At 44.9% G+C, this 20,097-nt stretch overlaps 1 protein-coding gene across 2 annotated transcripts in view; it reads left to right on the top strand.

The window, feature by feature from the left end:
* LOC115475870 (thioredoxin domain-containing protein 3 homolog) overlaps positions 1-20,097 on the top strand; it is a 199,188-nt gene that overhangs the window by 113,420 nt on the left and 65,671 nt on the right. For both annotated transcript variants that reach the window (XM_030211926.1, XM_030211927.1), the window contains one exon: positions 9,057-9,265. In XM_030211926.1, coding sequence (XP_030067786.1) covers positions 9,057-9,265 — 209 coding nt within the window. The remainder of the gene's footprint in view (positions 1-9,056; positions 9,266-20,097) is intronic.

The raw sequence follows: 20,097 nt of genomic DNA, 5'->3' as shown, positions 1-20,097 counted from the left end.
TCTGGAGCAGTATACACATGTATGTCAGCCAGTTATACACATTTTGCAGACTATACATGTAAAACCAAAACTCCATCCAGCTGCACCTCTGGGAACACTCTCTTTAAATACTTATGCAAGTATAGGATGTGGAAGTGATATGGTCTTGTCAATGAAAAGAACTGTGATTGGAAAGAAAAATGAATTGAAAATTCAGAGTCTAGATTGCAAGCAATTAGGGGGAGAGGTGGATTAGATTTCCATGTTCCCTGACATATGCTTCTTAGGATGATCAAACATCCACAGAAGAGAGGAGGAAAAGATTCGATAAAATATGACAGCATACTATAGATCTTCTGTTACTCCCACAGAGATACAACTGTTAAAATTATTACCTTTAATCCATTATTTTTCATAGCTTCATTATAGCTTTTTCTCACCACTCCTAAATGATCACGGGTCTATATCCAGCGGAGATGGTTAGTATTTTAAAAATACTTACATTTGGTACTGCTACACATGTCGGCAGTGCTTGGATATACATAAATGGGCATTTTCGAAAGGGACGTCCAAGTTTTGATGAGGACGTCCTCGCAAAACGTCCCCATCCAGGGGTGGGGAAACCCATATTTTTGAAACAAGATGGACGTCCATCTTTCATTTTGATAATACGATCAGGGACACCCAAATCCTGAAATTTGGTCGTCCTTAGAGATGGTCGTCCCTAGACTTGGTTGTTTCTGATTTTCGGCGATAATCAAAACCAAAGACGTCCATCTCAGAAACGACCAAATGCAAGCCATTTGGTCATGGGAGGAGCCAGCATTTGTAGTGTACTGGTCCCCCTGACATGCCAGGACACCAACCGGGCACCCTAAGGGGCACTGCAGTGGACTTCATAAATTGCTCCCAGGTACATAGCTCCCTTACCTTGTGTGCTGAGCCCCCCAACCCCCCCCTAAAACCCACTACCCACAACTGTACACCACTACCATAGCCCTTACGGGTGAAGGGGACACCTAGATGTGGGTACACTGGGTTTTGTGGGTGGGTGGGTTTTGGAGGGCTCGCTGTTTCCTCCACAAACGTAACAGGTGGGAGGGGGGATGAACCTGGGTCCGCCTGCCTGAAGTGCACTACACCTACTAAAACTGCTCCAGGGGCCGGCATACTGCTGTGATGGACCTGAGTATGACATCTGAGGCTGGCAATCAATATTTTTAAAGATGTTTTTTGAGGGTGGGAGGGGGTTAGTGACCACTGGGGGAGTAATGGGAGGTCATCCCCGATTCTCTCCGGTGGTCATCTGGTCATGTCGGGCACCTTTTTGTGCCTTGGTCGTAAGGAAAATACGACCAGGTAAAGTCGTCCAAGTGTTCATCAGGGACGTCCTTGTTTCTTTCAATTATGGGTCGAGGACATCCTAGTGTTAGGCACACCCAAGTCCCGCCGTCGCTACGCCTCCGATACACCCCCCCTGAACTTTGGCCATCCCTGCGATGGAAAGCAGTTGGGGATGTCCAAAATTGGCTTTCGATTATACCGATTTGGACGAGCCTGTGAGAAGGACGCCCATCTTCCGATTTATGTAGAAAGATGGGCGTCCTTCTCTCTCAAAAATGAGCCCAGTAGTGAACGCTGATAAGCAACCGCTATCCCTATATTCAGCCATTATCAGGGTAATTTTGTAACAGGGCACTAGGTTAAGTCAGCAGGAAAGCATCTATTTTAAACCTATTTTATAAAGACGCATGGAAAAAAATGTCTAAAATATGGATGGTGAAATAGGCATATAAATGTTTGTTTGTCAGCACATAAATATTTATGTTGTGAAATAGCACCATATATGTTCATATTGGCCCAGGTTGTCACAGAACATGCGCTAGCTGTCTCGACTGCTGATAGTGCCGCTGCACTTAATTCCACTTCAAGAGGAGGCGGTAGGTGCAGTGGCACTATCGACAGTCCATTAGCACTCTTGCACAGATTCGATCCCACCACCTGACATACTCCAAGAGTTCAGTTCTCTCCTGATCCTCCCCCAAGAGTTTTTATCTCCTTCCCAAACCCCCCAAGAGTTCTATTCTCCGACCTTGATACATAACCCCACCCACTGATACAAATGCTGCAGCCATCCAGAGCCCTATCCTCCTCCCTTACCTAGGGTTTGTATTGGTAGTTCAGCATTCCTGTGTGGCAGCAGTCTCCCCCCCCCCCCCCCCCACCATTGCTGCCCAGAATAGTCTGGGATCAAATATGACACCTCTGCCTCCTAGCCATAGTACTGTGTGACTAACACTAGGACGTGCCTTATTGGATTCTGGCACTGCCCCGGGCAGCAGCACAGGGAGCCTGAACTACCAAGGCAGACCCTGGGTACGTCCCCAGGGAGAGGGGGGGGAATTGGGGAGTAAACTCTTGGGGGGGAGGGGAGGGCATATTTTTGGGAAGTGTGCTCTCCAAACCTTTCTGTTACTCTTTTGAAAGAGGTTTTGATTCTTTGTTATCTGGGAGAGGGGGTTGAAGTAAGGGGATTAAGAAGGGGGTTGCTCATAGTAAAATTGTTAAAAATGTACCTACAGAATGAACGTTACTGCTTGAGCTGTTAATGTGAAGATTGTTTATGTGACAACTGCTTGTAGCAAGTTTTAAATTTGCAAAGGCTAAGCGGGTCCTGTAATTGGACTGTATACTAGGCTAGCTTTTTGTTTGTTGTATTGTTATCTTGGCTCATCCAAGGTAGCAGATCTAACTCCCCTTCTCCAAGTGTTAGGACATAGGTGTTCATTTCCCTTCTGAAATGGGAATGAATGTCTGTTTTTATGCCTGCCCCAGTCCCACTCAAACCACACCCAAACCACACCTCCTTGCCATATGGACATTCTTCAGTTTTTAACGTTCATATCCCAGTTTTGTAAAAACAGGATTTAGATGTTCATGCACCGTGAATGTCTAAATGCCAATTTATGGAAATCAAAATCACAAATAACCCTTCTAAAATAAGCTCCATAGGCGCCTATATATCTATGTGATGCTAGTGAAAATTCTGCACCTGTTTTGCCTACACTGAAGGCACAGACCATACGCCTGCTTCAATTGTTCATGCATAAAGTACACAGCTCAGTGTTCAGCGGTGGCTAAGAAACAGAAAAAACACACTGTCTCATCCTCTCATCCCAACACAACACGAATAAATCCACCAATATAACCACCCCAGATTACTCCCGATCTCAGACAGCCTGAAAATTCTCGGAGTCATAATCGAAAAAAAACCTTACGCTAGAGAGCCAAGTGAAAGCTACAACAAAGAAAATGTTCCACTCAATGTGGAAGCGCAAACGAGTGAAACCTTTTTTCCCAAGAGAAATATTTTGCAACTTGGTGCAATCCTTGGTCCTAAGCCACCTAGACTACTGCAACGGAATCTATGCGGGATGCAAAGAACAAATCATTTTAAAAAAACGCCAAACTGCTCAAAACACAGCAGCCAGGCTTATATTTGGAAAAGTGAGATTCGAAAGCGCCAAACACCTACGAGAAAAACTGCACTGGCTCCCAATCAAAGAACGTATTGCATTCAAAATCTGCACCCTGGTTCATAAAATCATATACGGTGAAGCACCGGGATACATGAGAGACCTCATAGACCTCCCAACTAGAAATACTTCAAGATCAGCACGAATGTATTTAAATCTCCACCACCCAAGCTGCAAAGGCCTCAAATCAACCTATACCTCCAGCTTCTCCTTTATAAGCACACAACTATGGAACGCACTACCTAACGCTGTGAAAACAACATATGACCACCTAAACTTCCGGAAATTACTAAACCCTAACCTGTTCAAAAAGGCATATCTTAACGATCCTACTTAAATGTCTTAACTCTGCAACACAGCATAACCAAAGCTTGTGCAGGACATAACTTAACTCTTCCTTCTTACGATTCCACAATGCGTCTATCACACATGAACTGTACTCTGCCAAAACATCACTCTGTATTTGTTCATACCGATATTGGAGATCGCCTTTATGGTACCATGTAAGCCACATTGAGCCTGCAAATAGGTGGGAAAATGTGGGATACAAATGTAACAAATAAATAAATAAAATTAGGAAATGAATGGAGAAATGACGATGTTATAATGCCTTTGTATCACTCCATGGTGCGACCACACCTCGAATACTGTGTGCAATTCTGGTAACCGCATATAAAAAAAGATATAGTAGTATTAGAAAAGGTACAGAGAAGGGTGACAAAATTGATAAAGGGGATGGAATGACTTCTGTATGAGGAAAGGCTAAAGTGGCTAGGGCTTTTCAGCTTGGAGAAAAGACGGCTGAGGGGAGATATGATAGAGGTCTATAAAATAATGAGTGGAGTGGAACGGGTAGACGTGAATCACTTGTTTACTCTTTCTAAAAATACTAGGTCTAGGGGGCATACAATGAAGCTACAAAATAGTAAATTTAAAACAAATCAGAGAACATATTTCTTCACTCAATGTGTAATTAAACTCTGGAATTCATTGCCAGAGAATGTGGTAAAAGCAATTAGCTTAGTAGGGTTTAAAAAAGGTTTGGATAACATCCTAAAAGAAAAGTCCATAAGTCATTGTTAAGATGGACTTGGGGAAAATCACCTGCTTATTTCTAGGAAAAGCCAGTGGCGTACCTAGGGTAGTTGACACCCGGGGCCGGTCATTTTTGAACACCCCCCCCCCCCAAATCCAGTACTAGGCATGCCGAGAATACAAAACACTCAGGACCTATAGAGCAATTCTACCATACCATAAGCAGTCATTTCTACGAGTCACACAAGGAAAAGGAAAGCATCTTAAACACTACAGTGAGCACTAGAACATCAATTCACCTATTGTAAAACGAAACCAGACAGAATAGTACAGATCGTAGATCCTGCACAGTCAATGCCAACTGAAAGCCATGTCTTTTTCACAAACACAGATACACCCTAATCCACTATAGAATAAGTATTAATATTTAAACTTTCTATTTAGACAAAAATTAAACTGAACCCCCAAGATGCCAGACTCTGCAGACAATTCAACACCACAGAAACAGAAAATGACCCCTAGTACTGTGCAAAATATAAAGACAGCAGATGTAAATTTGAAAAAAAAAAACCTAACAAGTACCAATCACCACTTTACAAATTAACAAATAGAAATAAAACAAATATAGAAAGTAAAATAATACCATTTTATTGGACTAATACATTTAGCTTTCAGAGGCCAAAACCTCCGTCCTCGGGTCAGTACAGTATAGTGCTGTTACAGTATCCTATCCTGACCTGAGGAAGGGGGTTTTGTTCTCCGAAAGTTAGTCAAAATGTATTAAAATTAGTCCAATAAAAAGATTACCTTATTTACATGTTCTATTATAAACATTTAACACATCTACAATACTTTATCCTAAAGCAAAAAAAATAAAAAAATATATTTTATTTACAGTTTGTTGTCTCTGGTTTCTGCTTTCCTCATCTTCTATTCACCGTCTTCCTTCCATCCAGCATCTGTCTTCACTCTCTCTCTCTGCCATCCAGTGTCTGCCCTCTCTGCCGTCCCTTCCATCCACTGCCTGCCCTTTCTCTCTGCCCCTTCAATCCACCATTTGCCCTCCCTCTCCCATCCATCCAGGGTCTGCCCTCCCTCTCGCTCCCCCTTCCATCTAGGATCTGTCCCCTCTCTCTCTCTCTGCCCCTTTTTTCAGCCCCTAGTTCCAGCCCCCTTCTCCCCTCTGAACACCCCCACCCCAGTCCCCTTCTCCCCTCCCCTTCTCCTGTCTGAGACCCCCACCACAGTCCCCTTCTCCCCTCCCCTGTCTGAGACCCCCACCCCAGTCCCCTTCTCTCCTCTGAACACCCCATCCCAGTCCCCTTCTCCCCTCCTCTTCCCTTCTCCCCTCTGAGATCCCCACCCCAGTCCCCTTCTCCCCTCTGAGATCCCCATCCCAGTCCCCTTCTCCCCTCCCTCTCCCCTGTCTGAGATCCCCACCCCAGTCCCCTTCTCCCCTCCCCTTTTCCCCTCTGAACACCCCCACCCCAGTCCCCTTCTCCCCTCCCCTTCCCTTCTCCCCTCTGAGATCCCCACCCCAGTCCCCTTCTCCCCTCCCCTGTCTGAGACCCCCACCCCAGTCCCCTTCTCCCCTCTGAACACCCCCACCCGAGTCCCTTTCGCCCCTCTCCTTCCCCACCTCAGTCCCGTTAAAACCGGCGAAGCAACGTCGCAGGCAGCGCCTCGTGCCCTGCTTATAAAAAAACATCAAATCTCCTTCCTTCTCCTCGTCTTGACGTCAACTCGGGCCTTCCAATCAAATTGATTGGAAGGCCCGAGTCGACGTCAAGACGAGGAGGAGAAGGAGGAAGGAGATTTGATTTTTTTTTTTTTTTTTTTACAAGCAGGGCACGAGGCGCTGCCTGCGACGCTGCTTCGCCGGTTTTTTAAATGTGCAGCGCCGCGGGAACGGCCACGGGAGGCGGCGGGAGCGGAGCACCCCCCACCCACTGGCACCCGGGGCGGACCGCCCCCACCGCCCCCCCTTGGTACACCACTGGGAAAAGCAACATAAAAAGTATTGAACTGTTCTGGTATCTTGCCAGGTATTTATAACCTGGATTGGCCACTGTTGGAAACAGGATGCTGGGCTTGATGGACCGTCAGTCTATCCCAGTATGGCTATGCTTCTGTTATGTTATATGTGCATTGATTAGCATATTTTATCATCAGTGTGCCTACTTCCCAATAATGCCTTAACCATGCCTATGGTTACCGTTAGTTTTAAATTTCTTATAGTCTGCTAATACCATTTACATAGCTCACAGTGGATTACAACAAGACTCCAGAACACAATGCGTCTAGGATGTAACAAATGTCAAAAGCTCAACTGAGATAACACCAGCTATTTCTTATTCACATATTCAGTAAACAATAAAGTCTTTAAACCCTTTTTATACATATCATAGGTTAAAAACCGTAAATTAATGGGTAGCAGTTGCCAAAACTTAGCTGCCTGGAATGCAAATGAACATGAAAAATATTTCTTTAGGATAATACCTCTAGGGCTCGGAAAACCAAACAAAACCGGCAATGCCTACAATAAAAGTGTGTGTTCATATGTTTACTTTTATGCCTGATGCCATAAGGGCCATTTTACACACTTTTTGTGGCTCCTTGTGATCCTGAGCAAGTCACTTAACCCTCCATTGCCCCAGGTACAAAACTTAGATTGTGAGCTCACTAGGGACAGAAAAAGTACCTGCAATTAGTATATATAAACCACTTTGGGTTTATCCACAGAAAGGCAGTATATGAAATAAAATACATGTATTTCTGTTTAAATGACCTCCTATACAAATAGCCTAGATATTAAACTTTAGGCCAGCTTTTCAGTTACATCATGGCAAAAACACCTGGGTTATACATGCATCGACTGAATATTGCCACTATATGGATAATTTTCAGTCTTGTGGCTCTGCCCTCCCTCTGCCCCTAAGTTATACAGAGAGGATGGGGTCAATCAGGCAAGTATTCAGCTCATACTATCTTTATAACATTTTGAAAATTACGAATAGCAGATTTCTGAGGTCACTGGCCACTGGCAACCACATTAAAAGATAAAAAGCAACCTATGAGGGAGCAGACAGAGATGATTTGTCATGACAGAAAAAACAGAGGTGGTATGAACCTTATAGAGACTTACATGAATAAGATAATGGCTGTGTAGATGTAGCAACAATACTATGGAAAAAAGATGTAGAGGTGGTAAGAAGACCAATATTCAAAGAGGTGGTATATCAGACCGATATTCAAAGCTGCTTATCCAAGTAGCCAGTGTTGCTACCTGGATAAATAGTGCTGACTGGGGCCATACCCGGTTTTTCAGTAGCATCTCCACAGGGGCAGAGCTGGGTGTTTCCCAGAGACCATTGATATTCAACAGAAGTATCTGGCTAACTATCCATATAACCTAAGGCAGCAAAAGACATCAAAATGGCATTGATGACTCCTAGTGGTAGTCTCATGTTATTACCACTAGGAGTCAGCTCCCTATAAGGTCAGAAGAAGTTGGGGTCTCGGTCATCATTTTGAATCCCAGTGCTGCCCACCCCTAAATCACCATGGATATTTGAAGATACAGGTGAGGGAAAGACATTGGGGGGACCTTCTGGCAACCCTTTATGGTGTAGGCACATGTGGAGGTTGTATTGGGCGTCAGTAATGGGGAGACTTGATGGGGGGGGCTATACAGGGGACTATTTCTATAGAGGTTCTCCTCTAAGAAACAGCCCAAAAGCATCAGTCCACAGCTTGAAAGCCTGATGCTCCCAGGTAGTAAAATAACCCCAGTTAAAAGCTGGGGTTATTTTACTTTAATTTTAGAGCCATAACATGATTGTGGTGTGCATCCGGTGTTCATCGCAAGTCGCATTATGGAATTTACATAGTAACGAGTTTGCGTGTTTTGTATCTCATTACTATGGTATGAAGTAGTGTCTTAAGTATCTCCACGTTAGGGCAAGATAAGCTGCATTTGTGTTCTTTAAGTCACTTGAAGGGGCAAATAACATGACTTAAAGCCCTAATTCAGTTTGATAACTTCCTCCCTAATTCACCTTAAAATATTTTATTAAGTGCCTAAACTTTAGGATTCTAGAGATTAGTGTTCTAAATATTTGTCTAGGTAACTTTTCAAAATTCCCTCCTTTCTCCCCTATATGATATAAATTTTGTGTGCTGGACAAAATTTATCTTGTTAAGAAAGGGACAGGAAAGGTGTGTTGCAGATGCAGTCGATATTTTAACCTGATATTTAGTTTGTCCCGATCTCAGGCTGATGAATATTGGTCCCTAATTTATTTGTATTTTTTATTTAAAATATTTATGACTTGCTTCTTTCACTGTTCTGGGTAAAGTACAAAGTACATACACATTGAAAAATTATAAAATATTTCACAACCGTAACAACATTGAACATTTTTTGAAAATTGACTCGTAGCTATTAGATTAAACAAAAATATTGTTATGGTTTTCAGTGTGTTTTCTTGTCCCCTCTCACTCTAGGCCTGTCGCTTTTAAATGTCCTTTGCCAGAGCACATGCCTGATCTTTACTGCACCCATGCTTCTGGGTTCGGAGCATCCTCCTTACATAGAGCTGCTGGACCAACTGATCAGCAAAGAGTTTGTAGTTACTGGTGTGCGACTTACCAGATTGGACCAGACACAAGCTCACCTTGTCAGTGAGTTGCTCGGCTTTTCAGATTCTGCAAAGGTATGGAACTGGATTCAAGGGTCGAACAGTGTCATGAAGGCTTGGGCATAATATATAACATATTACTAGGGGGACAGGAGATCTCAAATGTACACTTTGATAGTGAGCCAGTACCAGCAGGGTATGGTCGTATATACAGTACAGAGTCAGGGGTTTGCAAATGACAGGCGGGCTCAGATGTACAATGCACCACACCTTGGTGGTTATTTCTGAAAAGAAGAATATTCCTACAGACTGAAAGCTGTTAACTGTGACGTTACCTTGTACTTTTAAAAAACTATTACTTTAAAATGTTTTCCTTCTCCAAGTTTTCTGGGCCCAGTGAAGCATACAATTCTTCAATAATTTTGACTGATAATAAAGTACTACCAGTCGAATCTGAATCTAGAGTGTTGGGGATTTTTCTTGATTCTTCACTGACCTTTGGCCCTCAAGTTAATCATCTGAATCAAATGTACTTTTAGTCGACCACAATATCACCTTGCACTTTACTCTACCGGTCTTGGCAAATGCCTTATGGTACTATGTAAGCCACATTGAGCCTGCAAATAGGTGGGAAAATGTGGGGTATACAGTGGTGGAAATAAGTATTTGATCCCTTGCTGATTTTGTAAGTTTGCCCACTGACAAAGACATGAGCAGCCCATAATTGAAGGGTAGGTTATTGGTAACAGTGAGAGATAGCACATCACAAATTAAATCCGGAAAATCACATTGTGGAAAGTATATGAATTTATTTGCATTCTGCAGAGGGAAATAAGTATTTGATCCCCCACCAACCAGTAAGAGATCTGGCCCCTACAGACCAGGTAGATGCTCCAAATCAACTCGTTACCTGCATGACAGACAGCTGTCGGCAATGGTCACCTGTATGAAAGACACCTGTCCACAGACTCAGTGAATCAGTCAGACTCTAACCTCTACAAAATGGCCAAGAGCAAGGAGCTGTCTAAGGATGTCAGGGACAAGATCATACACCTGCACAAGGCTGGAATGGGCTACAAAACCATCAGTAAGACGCTGGGCGAGAAGGAGACAACTGTTGGTGCCATAGTAAGAAAATGGAAGAAGTACAAAATGACTGTCAATCGACAAAGATCTGGGGCTCCACGCAAAATCTCACCTCGTGGGGTATCCTTGATCATGAGGAAGGTTAGAAATCAGCCTACAACTACAAGGGGGGAACTTGTCAATGATCTCAAGGCAGCTGGGACCACTGTCACCACGAAAACCATTGGTAACACATTACGACATAACGGATTGCAATCCTGCAGTGCCCGCAAGGTCCCCCTGCTCCGGAAGGCACATGTGACGGCCCGTCTGAAGTTTGCCAGTGAACACCTGGATGATGCCGAGAGTGATTGGGAGAAGGTGCTGTGGTCAGATGAGACAAAAATTGAGCTCTTTGGCATGAACTCAACTCGCCGTGTTTGGAGGAAGAGAAATGCTGCCTATGACCCAAAGAACACCGTCCCCACTGTCAAGCATGGAGGTGGAAATGTTATGTTTTGGGGGTGTTTCTCTGCTAAGGGCACAGGACTACTTCACCGCATCAATGGGAGAATGGATGGGGCCATGTACCGTACAATTCTGAGTGACAACCTCCTTCCCTCCGCCAGGGCCTTAAAAATGGGTCGTGGCTGGGTCTTCCAGCACGACAATGACCCAAAACATACAGCCAAGGCAACAAAGGAGTGGCTCAGGAAGAAGCACATTAGGGTCATGGAGTGGCCTAGCCAGTCACCAGACCTTAATCCCATTGAAAACTTATGGAGGGAGCTGAAGCTGCGAGTTGCCAAGCGACAGCCCAGAACTCTTAATGATTTAGAGATGATCTGCAAAGAGGAGTGGACCAAAATTCCTCCTGACATGTGTGCAAACCTCATCATCAACTACAGAAGACGTCTGACCGCTGTACTTGCCAACAAGGGTTTTGCCACCAAGTATTAGGTCTTGTTTGCCAGAGGGATTAAATACTTATTTCCCTCTGCAGAATGCAAATAAATTCATATACTTTCCACAATGTGATTTTCCGGATTTAATTTGTGATGTGCTATTTCTCACTGTTACCAATAACCTACCCTTCAATTATGGGCTGCTCATGTCTTTGTCAGTGGGCAAACTTACAAAATCAGCAAGGGATCAAATACTTATTTCCACCACTGTAAATGTAACAAATAAATAGATCTTTGACAGAAACCAATTTTCAAATTAATACAGCTGCAATTAGTAAGATCATTTTTTAATCAAGAAGCTTTTGCACACTCAAGTCACAGAATAAGGTCAGTTGCATGATAAACTTAATTTAAGTTTCAACAGTTTTTATTCAGGATCAAAAATATAATACAGCACACTGCTGAACAATAGGACTATGCAAAATCAATGCTAAAATGCACAATAACAAGTAAACAGTGATATAAGAATAAACATAGCATCTTAATGCAGAAACAACAAGAACACATATGATCCCAATTTTTGAACAACCCAATGTCACCTATCCCCATGTCTGTTATCCCTCCAGAGGCAATAATGATGACCTGTTGTCTGGACTCTTATGGCCCCAGGCCATCAATATACAACATAGATGTACACATGACTTACCTACCTTCCCATCCCCAACCCCTGCCTCCCTCCCCCCTTCTGTTCCACAGGCAGAGGGCCCTTGCAAGACACTCAGTAAATGAAAAACAAGTCATGGTGTGCACCAGAGTTTGTTCAGCACTGCATTTATTGCCTAAAGTGAAATAGTGTGATTACAGTTCAAAACTGACAGAAAAGCCTTTTGTCTTCTTTGGGCACCAGGTGCAGCACACAACTCCCATAACATTAAAGTATGTAATCTATTTCTCCAAAACCAAAAAGAGGGAGGCACATCCTGCATCCAATAAGTAAGCATACATTTCTTCCCCAATGCAGAGGCCTTACTAAGAAATAAACAAGAGGCTTTATCATGAATCCCATAAGCTTTCCATTTAGCTAAGAAAACGCTCTTCCAAAAGACCACACGTTGGCCAAAAGTGTCCTCAGGTATCTATGAATTGCCCTCCAAAAAGCCTGGATACCGCTACATCCCCAAAAAGCATGAAAGAAGGTGTTGCTCTCCCCCCCCCCCCCCCCCCCCCCCCCACTGACACTTGGAACATTGTTCAGTAGACACCCATCCTGCTTAGGCCTCTAGCTGTGACACATATCCTCAGTGGAGAATTCGGTATTGGCATTCTTGAAGTTAATACTAAAAACCTTCTGTAGAATAGCTTTTATTAATTTAGAAAGTCCGCCCCCTCCAGACCATATCCAATATCTGTACTCCATGCTTTTAGGGGACTAAAATCCCATGGAGGGAGAAGAGAGACCAAAGCTTTATGCAGCTCAGAAAATGAGACCTGTCCAAAAATGTCCCCTTTTAACAATTCCCACAGCCTTTGACCCAAACCTCTACGTAAAGCTGACTGATCTAAGCTTGTACAGTAATGATGGAATTGCATATCAGCAAAACAGTGTTTCTGAGTTAAAGAATGTCTTGTAATTCCAAAAAAGAATAGAATCTGCCCTCCTTATTAAAGAGATGCTCAAGCAAGGCACTACTACTTTTTATCGTTTCTATACTAAATGTACGCAGCATTGTACACTAAACACCTATGAGACAGTCCCTGCTTGAGAGAGCTTACAATCTAATCAAAACACACAAACAGGACAAAGAAGGGATTAAGGAACTATCTTATGGTGGGAATGAATAAAATAGACATAGGTACTGAACAAGTGAATAGGAGTTAGGAGTTAAAAGCAGACTCAAAAAGGTGGGCTTTTAGCCTAGATCTGAAGACAGCCAGAGCTGGAGCTTGATGTATATCCCTGAATACACACAGTGTTACAACAACAATCCTTGTGACTCTGGGCAAATCACTTAACCCTCCATTGCCCCATGTAAGCTGCATTGAGCCTGCCATGAGTGGGAAAGCGCGGGGTACAAATGTAACAAAAATAAAATAAAAATAAATACTGACTCAGGAAGTCTATTCCAGGCATATGGTGCAGCAGGATAAAAGCAACGGAGTCGGGAGTTCACAGTGTAGGAGAAGGGATCAGATAATAGAGATTTACCCGATGAATGGAGTTCCCAGAATGGAGTGTAGGGAAAGATAAGAGTGGAGAGGTACTGAGGAGCTGCGGAGTGAATGCACTTGTAAGTTAATAAGAGGAGTTTGAATTGTATTTGAAAACGAATAGGAGCCAATGAAGTGACTTGAGAGGGCTAATACGAGCATAGCGACACTGGCAGAATAAAAGTCATGCAGCGGACTTTTGAACAGATTGAAGATAATTCCTAAGTCAGACCATCATTTCAAGAGCCCCGAATCCAATCCTGGCAGAAAATCAGCATTTCCCCTTCATGGCAGCAAATCACTGGCATTAAGGTTTTGATTCCAAAAATGCAAAAGTTCCCTCCAGATGCTTCATAAAGGTTACAGTAAAATACTAGTACAGCAAGTCGCTGGCAAATTCCCCGTTTGGGCATGCATTAAAAAATGTAAAATGCCATGGAGCAAACAAAGCCTGCTCCTATTGACATAATTTAATAGTGAGCAATAATAGGCTATAATTGACCTTAATTGGTGCCAGTTGACACCAATTAGCAGTTAAACACATAACTTCCCTTAGTCTGTATTCTATGAATTTCATTCTCAAATTCCAGAGTTTGCAACCTCTAGGGGGAGCATGGGCGGGTCAGGGATGTGTCAGGCAGTTACACTCGTGGATTATAGAATGCTATCATTAATGTGCTTAACTGCCTACAGTTTGGCGTGAGCATTTATGGCAGCCATTACATGCACAACTGCCGTTATAGAATTCATGTTTAGCACACATCATCCCAGTGCATAGCTTTAGGCAATCTATACAGAATTACCCCCTATATTTCTTCATTCAACGAGTAATTAAACTCCGGAAATCGCTGCCAGAGAATATGGTAAAAGCAGCTAGCTTAGCAGGGTTTAATAAATTTTTTGGATCATCTACTAAAAGAAAAATCCATGATCCATAAATAATCCACTGCATATTCTAGGATAAGCAGCATAAAATCTGTTTTACTCTTTTGGGATCTTGCTAAGTACTAGTAACCTGGATTGGCCAATGTTGGAAATAGGATACTGGGCTTGATAGACCTTCAGGCTGTCCCAGTATGGCAATGCTTATGCTCTTATGCACAATGTGCGCCCTCTTTCTCGATAGAGTGCACATGTGCAGTGGTTTGTGAGTGCATGATAATTTATACATGCGCCCTAGGGGGAAAAGAGTGTGTATTACGTGCAAAGAGAGCACACTGTGCAGAGGCGTAGCCAGGTTTTGAGGTTAGGAGGAGCAGACTTTTGTAAAATAGTTGCCGTTTGGTGTCGGCTAGGCAGCAGTGCTGATGTTGTCGCTCAGGTGCCATGGCTATGGCGAGCAATGATTTAACACATACTGCCTCTGCTGAGGAAAACAGGAAGTTACATCAGGAGGCCAGACACAGCAGTTGCCCCAGGACTGGTGGGAGCAGGCAGCCTGTCTTCTTAACTACAAGTAAAAATATTCAAATTGTGACCATCACCTCAGGGACAGCACACACACTTCTTCACTGCTAGATACTTTGTTTAAATCAGATGGGCTATTGTTTGTATGGTGACTCTACAGGATGTGGAGATCACTAGTCCTGAGCATTTTACTTTGGGTCTCCTACTCCCCCTATCTTTCACCCACTTCCTTACTCCCCCATTCCTAACCCCTGTAGTCACTGTCTTAGCCCTCATGTACCCGCCACTGCCTCGTATTCTCTCATCAGCCCCAGCTCCATCCCTGTCTCTCCTTCCTTCCCCTTGTCTCCAGGCCATGCTTCCATCTCTTACTCTATACCCTATGTCCTACTGCTTCTCTTTCACCGTCTTTCTTAACCCCATTTCCACCCTCACTTAACCGCTTTAGAGATCCATCCCCTTCCTTGCATATTCGTAACTATAAAATGATTTGGCTACCAATGTTTTTAGTAGGTTGCCAAATGGACACAAGGTTTCATAGTTGCAGGCATTTAATTTATCTCCTCTCTCTCTTTCTCTCTCCATCTGCCATGCAGGACTCCCCCTCTCTTTTTTTTCTCTACCGCCCCCATCTGCCATTCAGAACCCTCTCTCTCTCCCCCTCCCCCATCTGCCATGCAGGACCCCCCTCTCTCAGCCATCCAGGATCTCTTATGTCTCTTTCTCTCTCATGTCCCCCTCCAACATCACTCCATTGTCTCTTTCACCCTCTCACCATCCAACATCACTTCTCTCTCTTCCCTATCACATTGCTGTTCTGTCTCATCTCCTAGCATCCAGCTCCCCTCTATCCAGCTTTACCTGTCTCTCCCCAATTCTCTCTCTTTTTTTTTTCCTGTTCATCATGCAACATCATCCCATCTCTCTTCTCATCCCATTGGCCATGGCTCTGGCCCCATCAGGACTCTCCCCCCACCCTCTCTCTCTCTCTCTCTCTCTCTCTCTCCCCTTCCCTCCCCTCCCCTCCATCTGCCATGCATGATTCCTCCCTCTCCCTCTCCCTCTCTCTCCCTCCTTCCCTCCATCTGCCATGCAGGATTCCCCCCTCCCGTCTCCCCCAGACATCAAACTTCATCCCACTGTCTCTTTCACCCCTTCACCATCCATCACCTCTCTCTCTCTCTCTCTCTTTCCATTCACATTGCCCTTTTGTCTCTCATCCCTCAGCATCCAGTTTTACCCTCTTTCTCCCCTCCTCCCCTTTGCCTGTCCTTCCCCCAGTACTGCTCTTTTTTTTTCCTGTTCCATCATGCATCATCCCATCTCAGTTCCCCTCACCCCTCCATTGGCCATATCTCTCTTGCTTTCTCTCTCTCTCTGTCTGTCCCTCCTAGTCACTCACTGACATCTCCTCCTCAAGTCCTCAGAGTCCTGGAACCAACCACGAGCTAAGCTTCCCTTCCATGACCTGCTCCTGGCCCTCACATTGGTTGGTGCCGCTTACTGCGTCCCCAACTCTGACTTGGCTGCGAAGTAACACAAGAAAGCTGCGCGCGGGGTCATAGCTCTATGCGAGCTGGTGCCGGATTACTCCCCTTCCCTGACCTGTTCCTCACTTATTGTTCGCGCCTTGACTGCCTCCCTGACTTGGCAGTGAAGTAACTTAAAAGTAACAAAAGAAAGAAAGCCGCGTGCAGGGTCATATGCACATAGAGCTATGACCCTGCGCGCAGCTTTGTTTCTTTTGTTACTTTTTTTTTTTTTTTTTTACATTTCAAAGTATATTGCTGAAATTTACATTTAAACAATCCCATATCCCCTCCCCCCTCCCTCACTTCCCCAACTCCCTGTCCATATATCTCTTCTATTTTCATTTTGCAATAGTCCCAACACTGCTGCACCCGTGGTTAAGTTTATAATGTATTTCGGTCTTTGCACTCTTAGCGGCGTTCAGAGCCGCGGTGTCATCAGCTGGGGTGCATCAAGGTCGATCCCGGCTCGGTGCCTCCACTCTTTATACTTATCCCAAATTTTTAAGAACTGGGCTACTTGTCCATTCTTTATTGCTGTCAGTTTAGACATTTGGTAAAAGTAGTCCATTTTATATATAACCTTCATTACTGGTGGAGTCGATTGTTGCTTCCATGCGGATGCCACCGCTATCTTACTCGCCGCCAAAAACATGGAGGCCAATCGATGCAGAGGTTTCGAGAGTCCTGTAGGTCGAAAGTGTAGTATGCAATGGTCCACTGTCAGTGGATACTCTTTGCCCAGTATTTGTTTAAGCATGTCCAGCAGTTCTCTCCAGTATCTTTGTATTTTTGGGCACATCCACCAGATGTGTAGCATGTCTCCCTTCATTGTACATCCCCTCCAGCATTGATTCGACGCTTCTGGTATCATTTTGGCTAGTCTGTCCGGGGTGTAGTACCAGCGATATAGTATTTTATATCCATTCTCTATAATGGCACTACTCACAGAGCTACTTAACAAGAAACCCCATGCCTTCTCCCAGCTGTGTGTGTCATGTCTAGTATCTGTGTCTTGTTCCCATCTCTGTGTGTATTTCAATATGGGGGTTCTATGTGCTAATAGTGCTGCATATATTCGTGTTATACATCCCTTGGTGCTACTCCCACCCATTGCCCGCTCCAGCTCTGTTTCCTCCCCCTGCAACTCTGCCCTCGCTTTTCGAAGAATGTAATTTCTGATTCTAGAGTAATAAATTAAATGTTGTGGTCGAAGATCGTATTCCTCCCGTAGCTCCTCATAGGAACGGACTACCCCCTCTTCCCATATTTGCCCTAGCTGTTTTAGTCCTCTCTGTTCCCATTGTTTATACACTATATCTCCCTCTTCCCATGCAAAACCTGGTGCTTTCTTTTGTTACTTTTAAGTTACTTCGCTGCCAAGTCAAGGAGGCAGTCGCAGTGCGAACCAATAAGCAAGGGGCAGGTCAGGGGAGGGGAGGAAACCGGCAGCGGCGCTCATAGAGCTATGACCCCACACATGACTTTCTGAACTGGGTTCGATTCCCACTTCAGCTCCTTGTGACTGTGGGCAAGTCACTTTACCCTTCATTGCCCCAGGTACAAAATAAGTACCTGTATATTTGTAAACCGCTTTGAATGTAGTTGCAAAATACCACAGAAAGGCGGTATATCAAGTCCCATTTCCCTTTCCCTTTTGTTACTTTTAGTTACTTCCAGGGGCGTATCTGGACTCCGGTGGTAGGGGGGGCCAGAGCCAGAGGGAGGGGGCACATTTTAGCCCCCCCAATGACTGCCGCCGCCATTGCCAGAACCCCCCCGCCATTGCCAGATCCCCCCACCAACGACCCCCACCCCCGCCAGCCGAGGTCCGCTTGCCGCCTTTAAAGATATTTCATCAGCTGGCGGGGGACCCCAACTCCCGCCAGCCTACCCGACGTCTTTAAAGTTCTTCTTCGGCCTCCGTGGCCGTGCTGTAGTTGATAGCTGTTCAATCCAGTTCGGAGTCTAACGTCCCAGCACGTTGTACGTGCAGGACAACGTGCTGGGACGTCAGACTCCGAACTGGATTGAACAGCTATCAACTACAGCACGGCCACGGAGGCCGAAGAAGAACTTTAAAGACGTCGGGTCGGCTGGAGGGGGTTGGGGTCCCCCGCCAGCTGAAGAAATATCTTTAAAGGCGGCAAGCGGACCTCGGCTGGCGGGGGGTTGGAGTCCCCCGCCAGCAAAGATAAACAAAGGCAGCGAGGGAGGGTTGACGGCGGTAGGTGGGTCCAGGGCGAAATCTGCAGGGGCCCATGCTCCTGTGGCCCCAGGCAGATACGCCCCTGGTTACTTCTCAAGCTCGCGGTTCCTTCAGGGACTGGAAAGGCTTAACCTATGGTGCATAGGTGCCATTTTCTTTGAAAATCTGGGGGTGTGACTGCTCTCCCTGTAACCCCCCTAGCTGTGCCACTGCATATAGTGCACACTCTTTTAGTGCATTATTACTGGTGAATGTACATTAATTTCAAATGATAGCACATTCCTAGTTACTATTAACTGGGGTTAACAGTAAAATAACATGTCTTAATGGTAGCCCATGTTGATTACTTCCCTCCCTTCTCTAAGTCCAGGGGGCAGCATATTAATGGACTTCTTTTGACCCCTACATGGGCATCAAGGCTATGCATTCCAGTTCTTGTTTTCCTATGTTTGATGCATACTGTGCTGCAGAAAGATCACACCATGGGCTTGAGTAAAGAACAAAACAAGCAGTTAGACTTTTTTCTTTAGTTCTGTTCTCTGCCTGTGAGACAGACTTTGATCAATAAGGGCCTTACAGGTAATAAAATGAGCAAACACTGGCTAGCTCACTGGTAGGGTGTTGTAATGCCTGAAGACCTGAGTTCAATTTCTAATGCATGGTTTTTCACACTTGAGCTGAGAAAAGTGCACACAAGAATGACAATCCCCAGAAGAGAGTCTCAGAGAAAGACATGTCATGGCAAGGTTTAAATTAGGTGATATAAACATCCATGTCTGAAACTTCTTTTAACATCCCAGCTGATTTTCAAAACAATTTAAGCGGGTAGGAGCCTCTCCTGCCCCCTTAAATTACTTAGCACCACCTAACCCCTGATACTCAGCGGCACTTAAGTAGGCAGTGCTGCTGAATATCGCCTCTGACTGGCTCCAGAAATAGTGGGTATGTGAGAGGCAATACAGGGGGCGGCGTTAGAGAGGAGCCAGTGGTTATGCGGGTACCGCTAATATTCAGTGCCAGGATGTGCATATCTTAGCGGGTTATTGTAGCACAGCTCAAAAGCTGGCATTGAGGGCAGGAGCGAAGCCCCCTTGCAGCTGCTAAAATAAAATGGCTGCTGTTACCTCTTGCAGCAGCTTCGCAGTACTAGACAAGTACCGTGAGCTGCTGCAAGAGGTTGCAGCAGCCATTTTATCATAGCAGCTGCATGTGGCAGAAGCAAGGGAGCTTAGCTCCTGCCCCACTGGACCACAAGGGAGGAAAGGTAGGTTCATTGGGGGGGGCCCTACCTGAACTGTGGGTGGGGGGGGTAGGGTCGTTCCTGGGTAAGGGCTGAGAGGAGTGGGAGGAGAAGAAGAGGTGAGGGGGGCTTTTGTGAATGATTGAGGACCCCCCAAAAAACAAGTTATGTGGGTCCCGCTCGATATTCAGCTGGCGGCCGCATAAGCTACGGCGGCCAGCCTTAGTGAAATTAGCCCCAGATTTTCAATGCTGGTGCCCATATGTGGCCCAGCACTGAATATCCAGGGCCAATTTAGCCGGCGCCAGTCAGCATTTAAAAAAATGCTGACCGCTACTGCTTGA

Source organism: Microcaecilia unicolor, chromosome 8, assembly GCF_901765095.1.
Source record: "Microcaecilia unicolor chromosome 8, aMicUni1.1, whole genome shotgun sequence".
NCBI lineage: Eukaryota > Metazoa > Chordata > Amphibia > Gymnophiona > Siphonopidae > Microcaecilia > Microcaecilia unicolor.
Note: the sequence above shows the minus strand (reverse complement) of the source record. Positions and strands in the feature narration are given on the sequence as shown.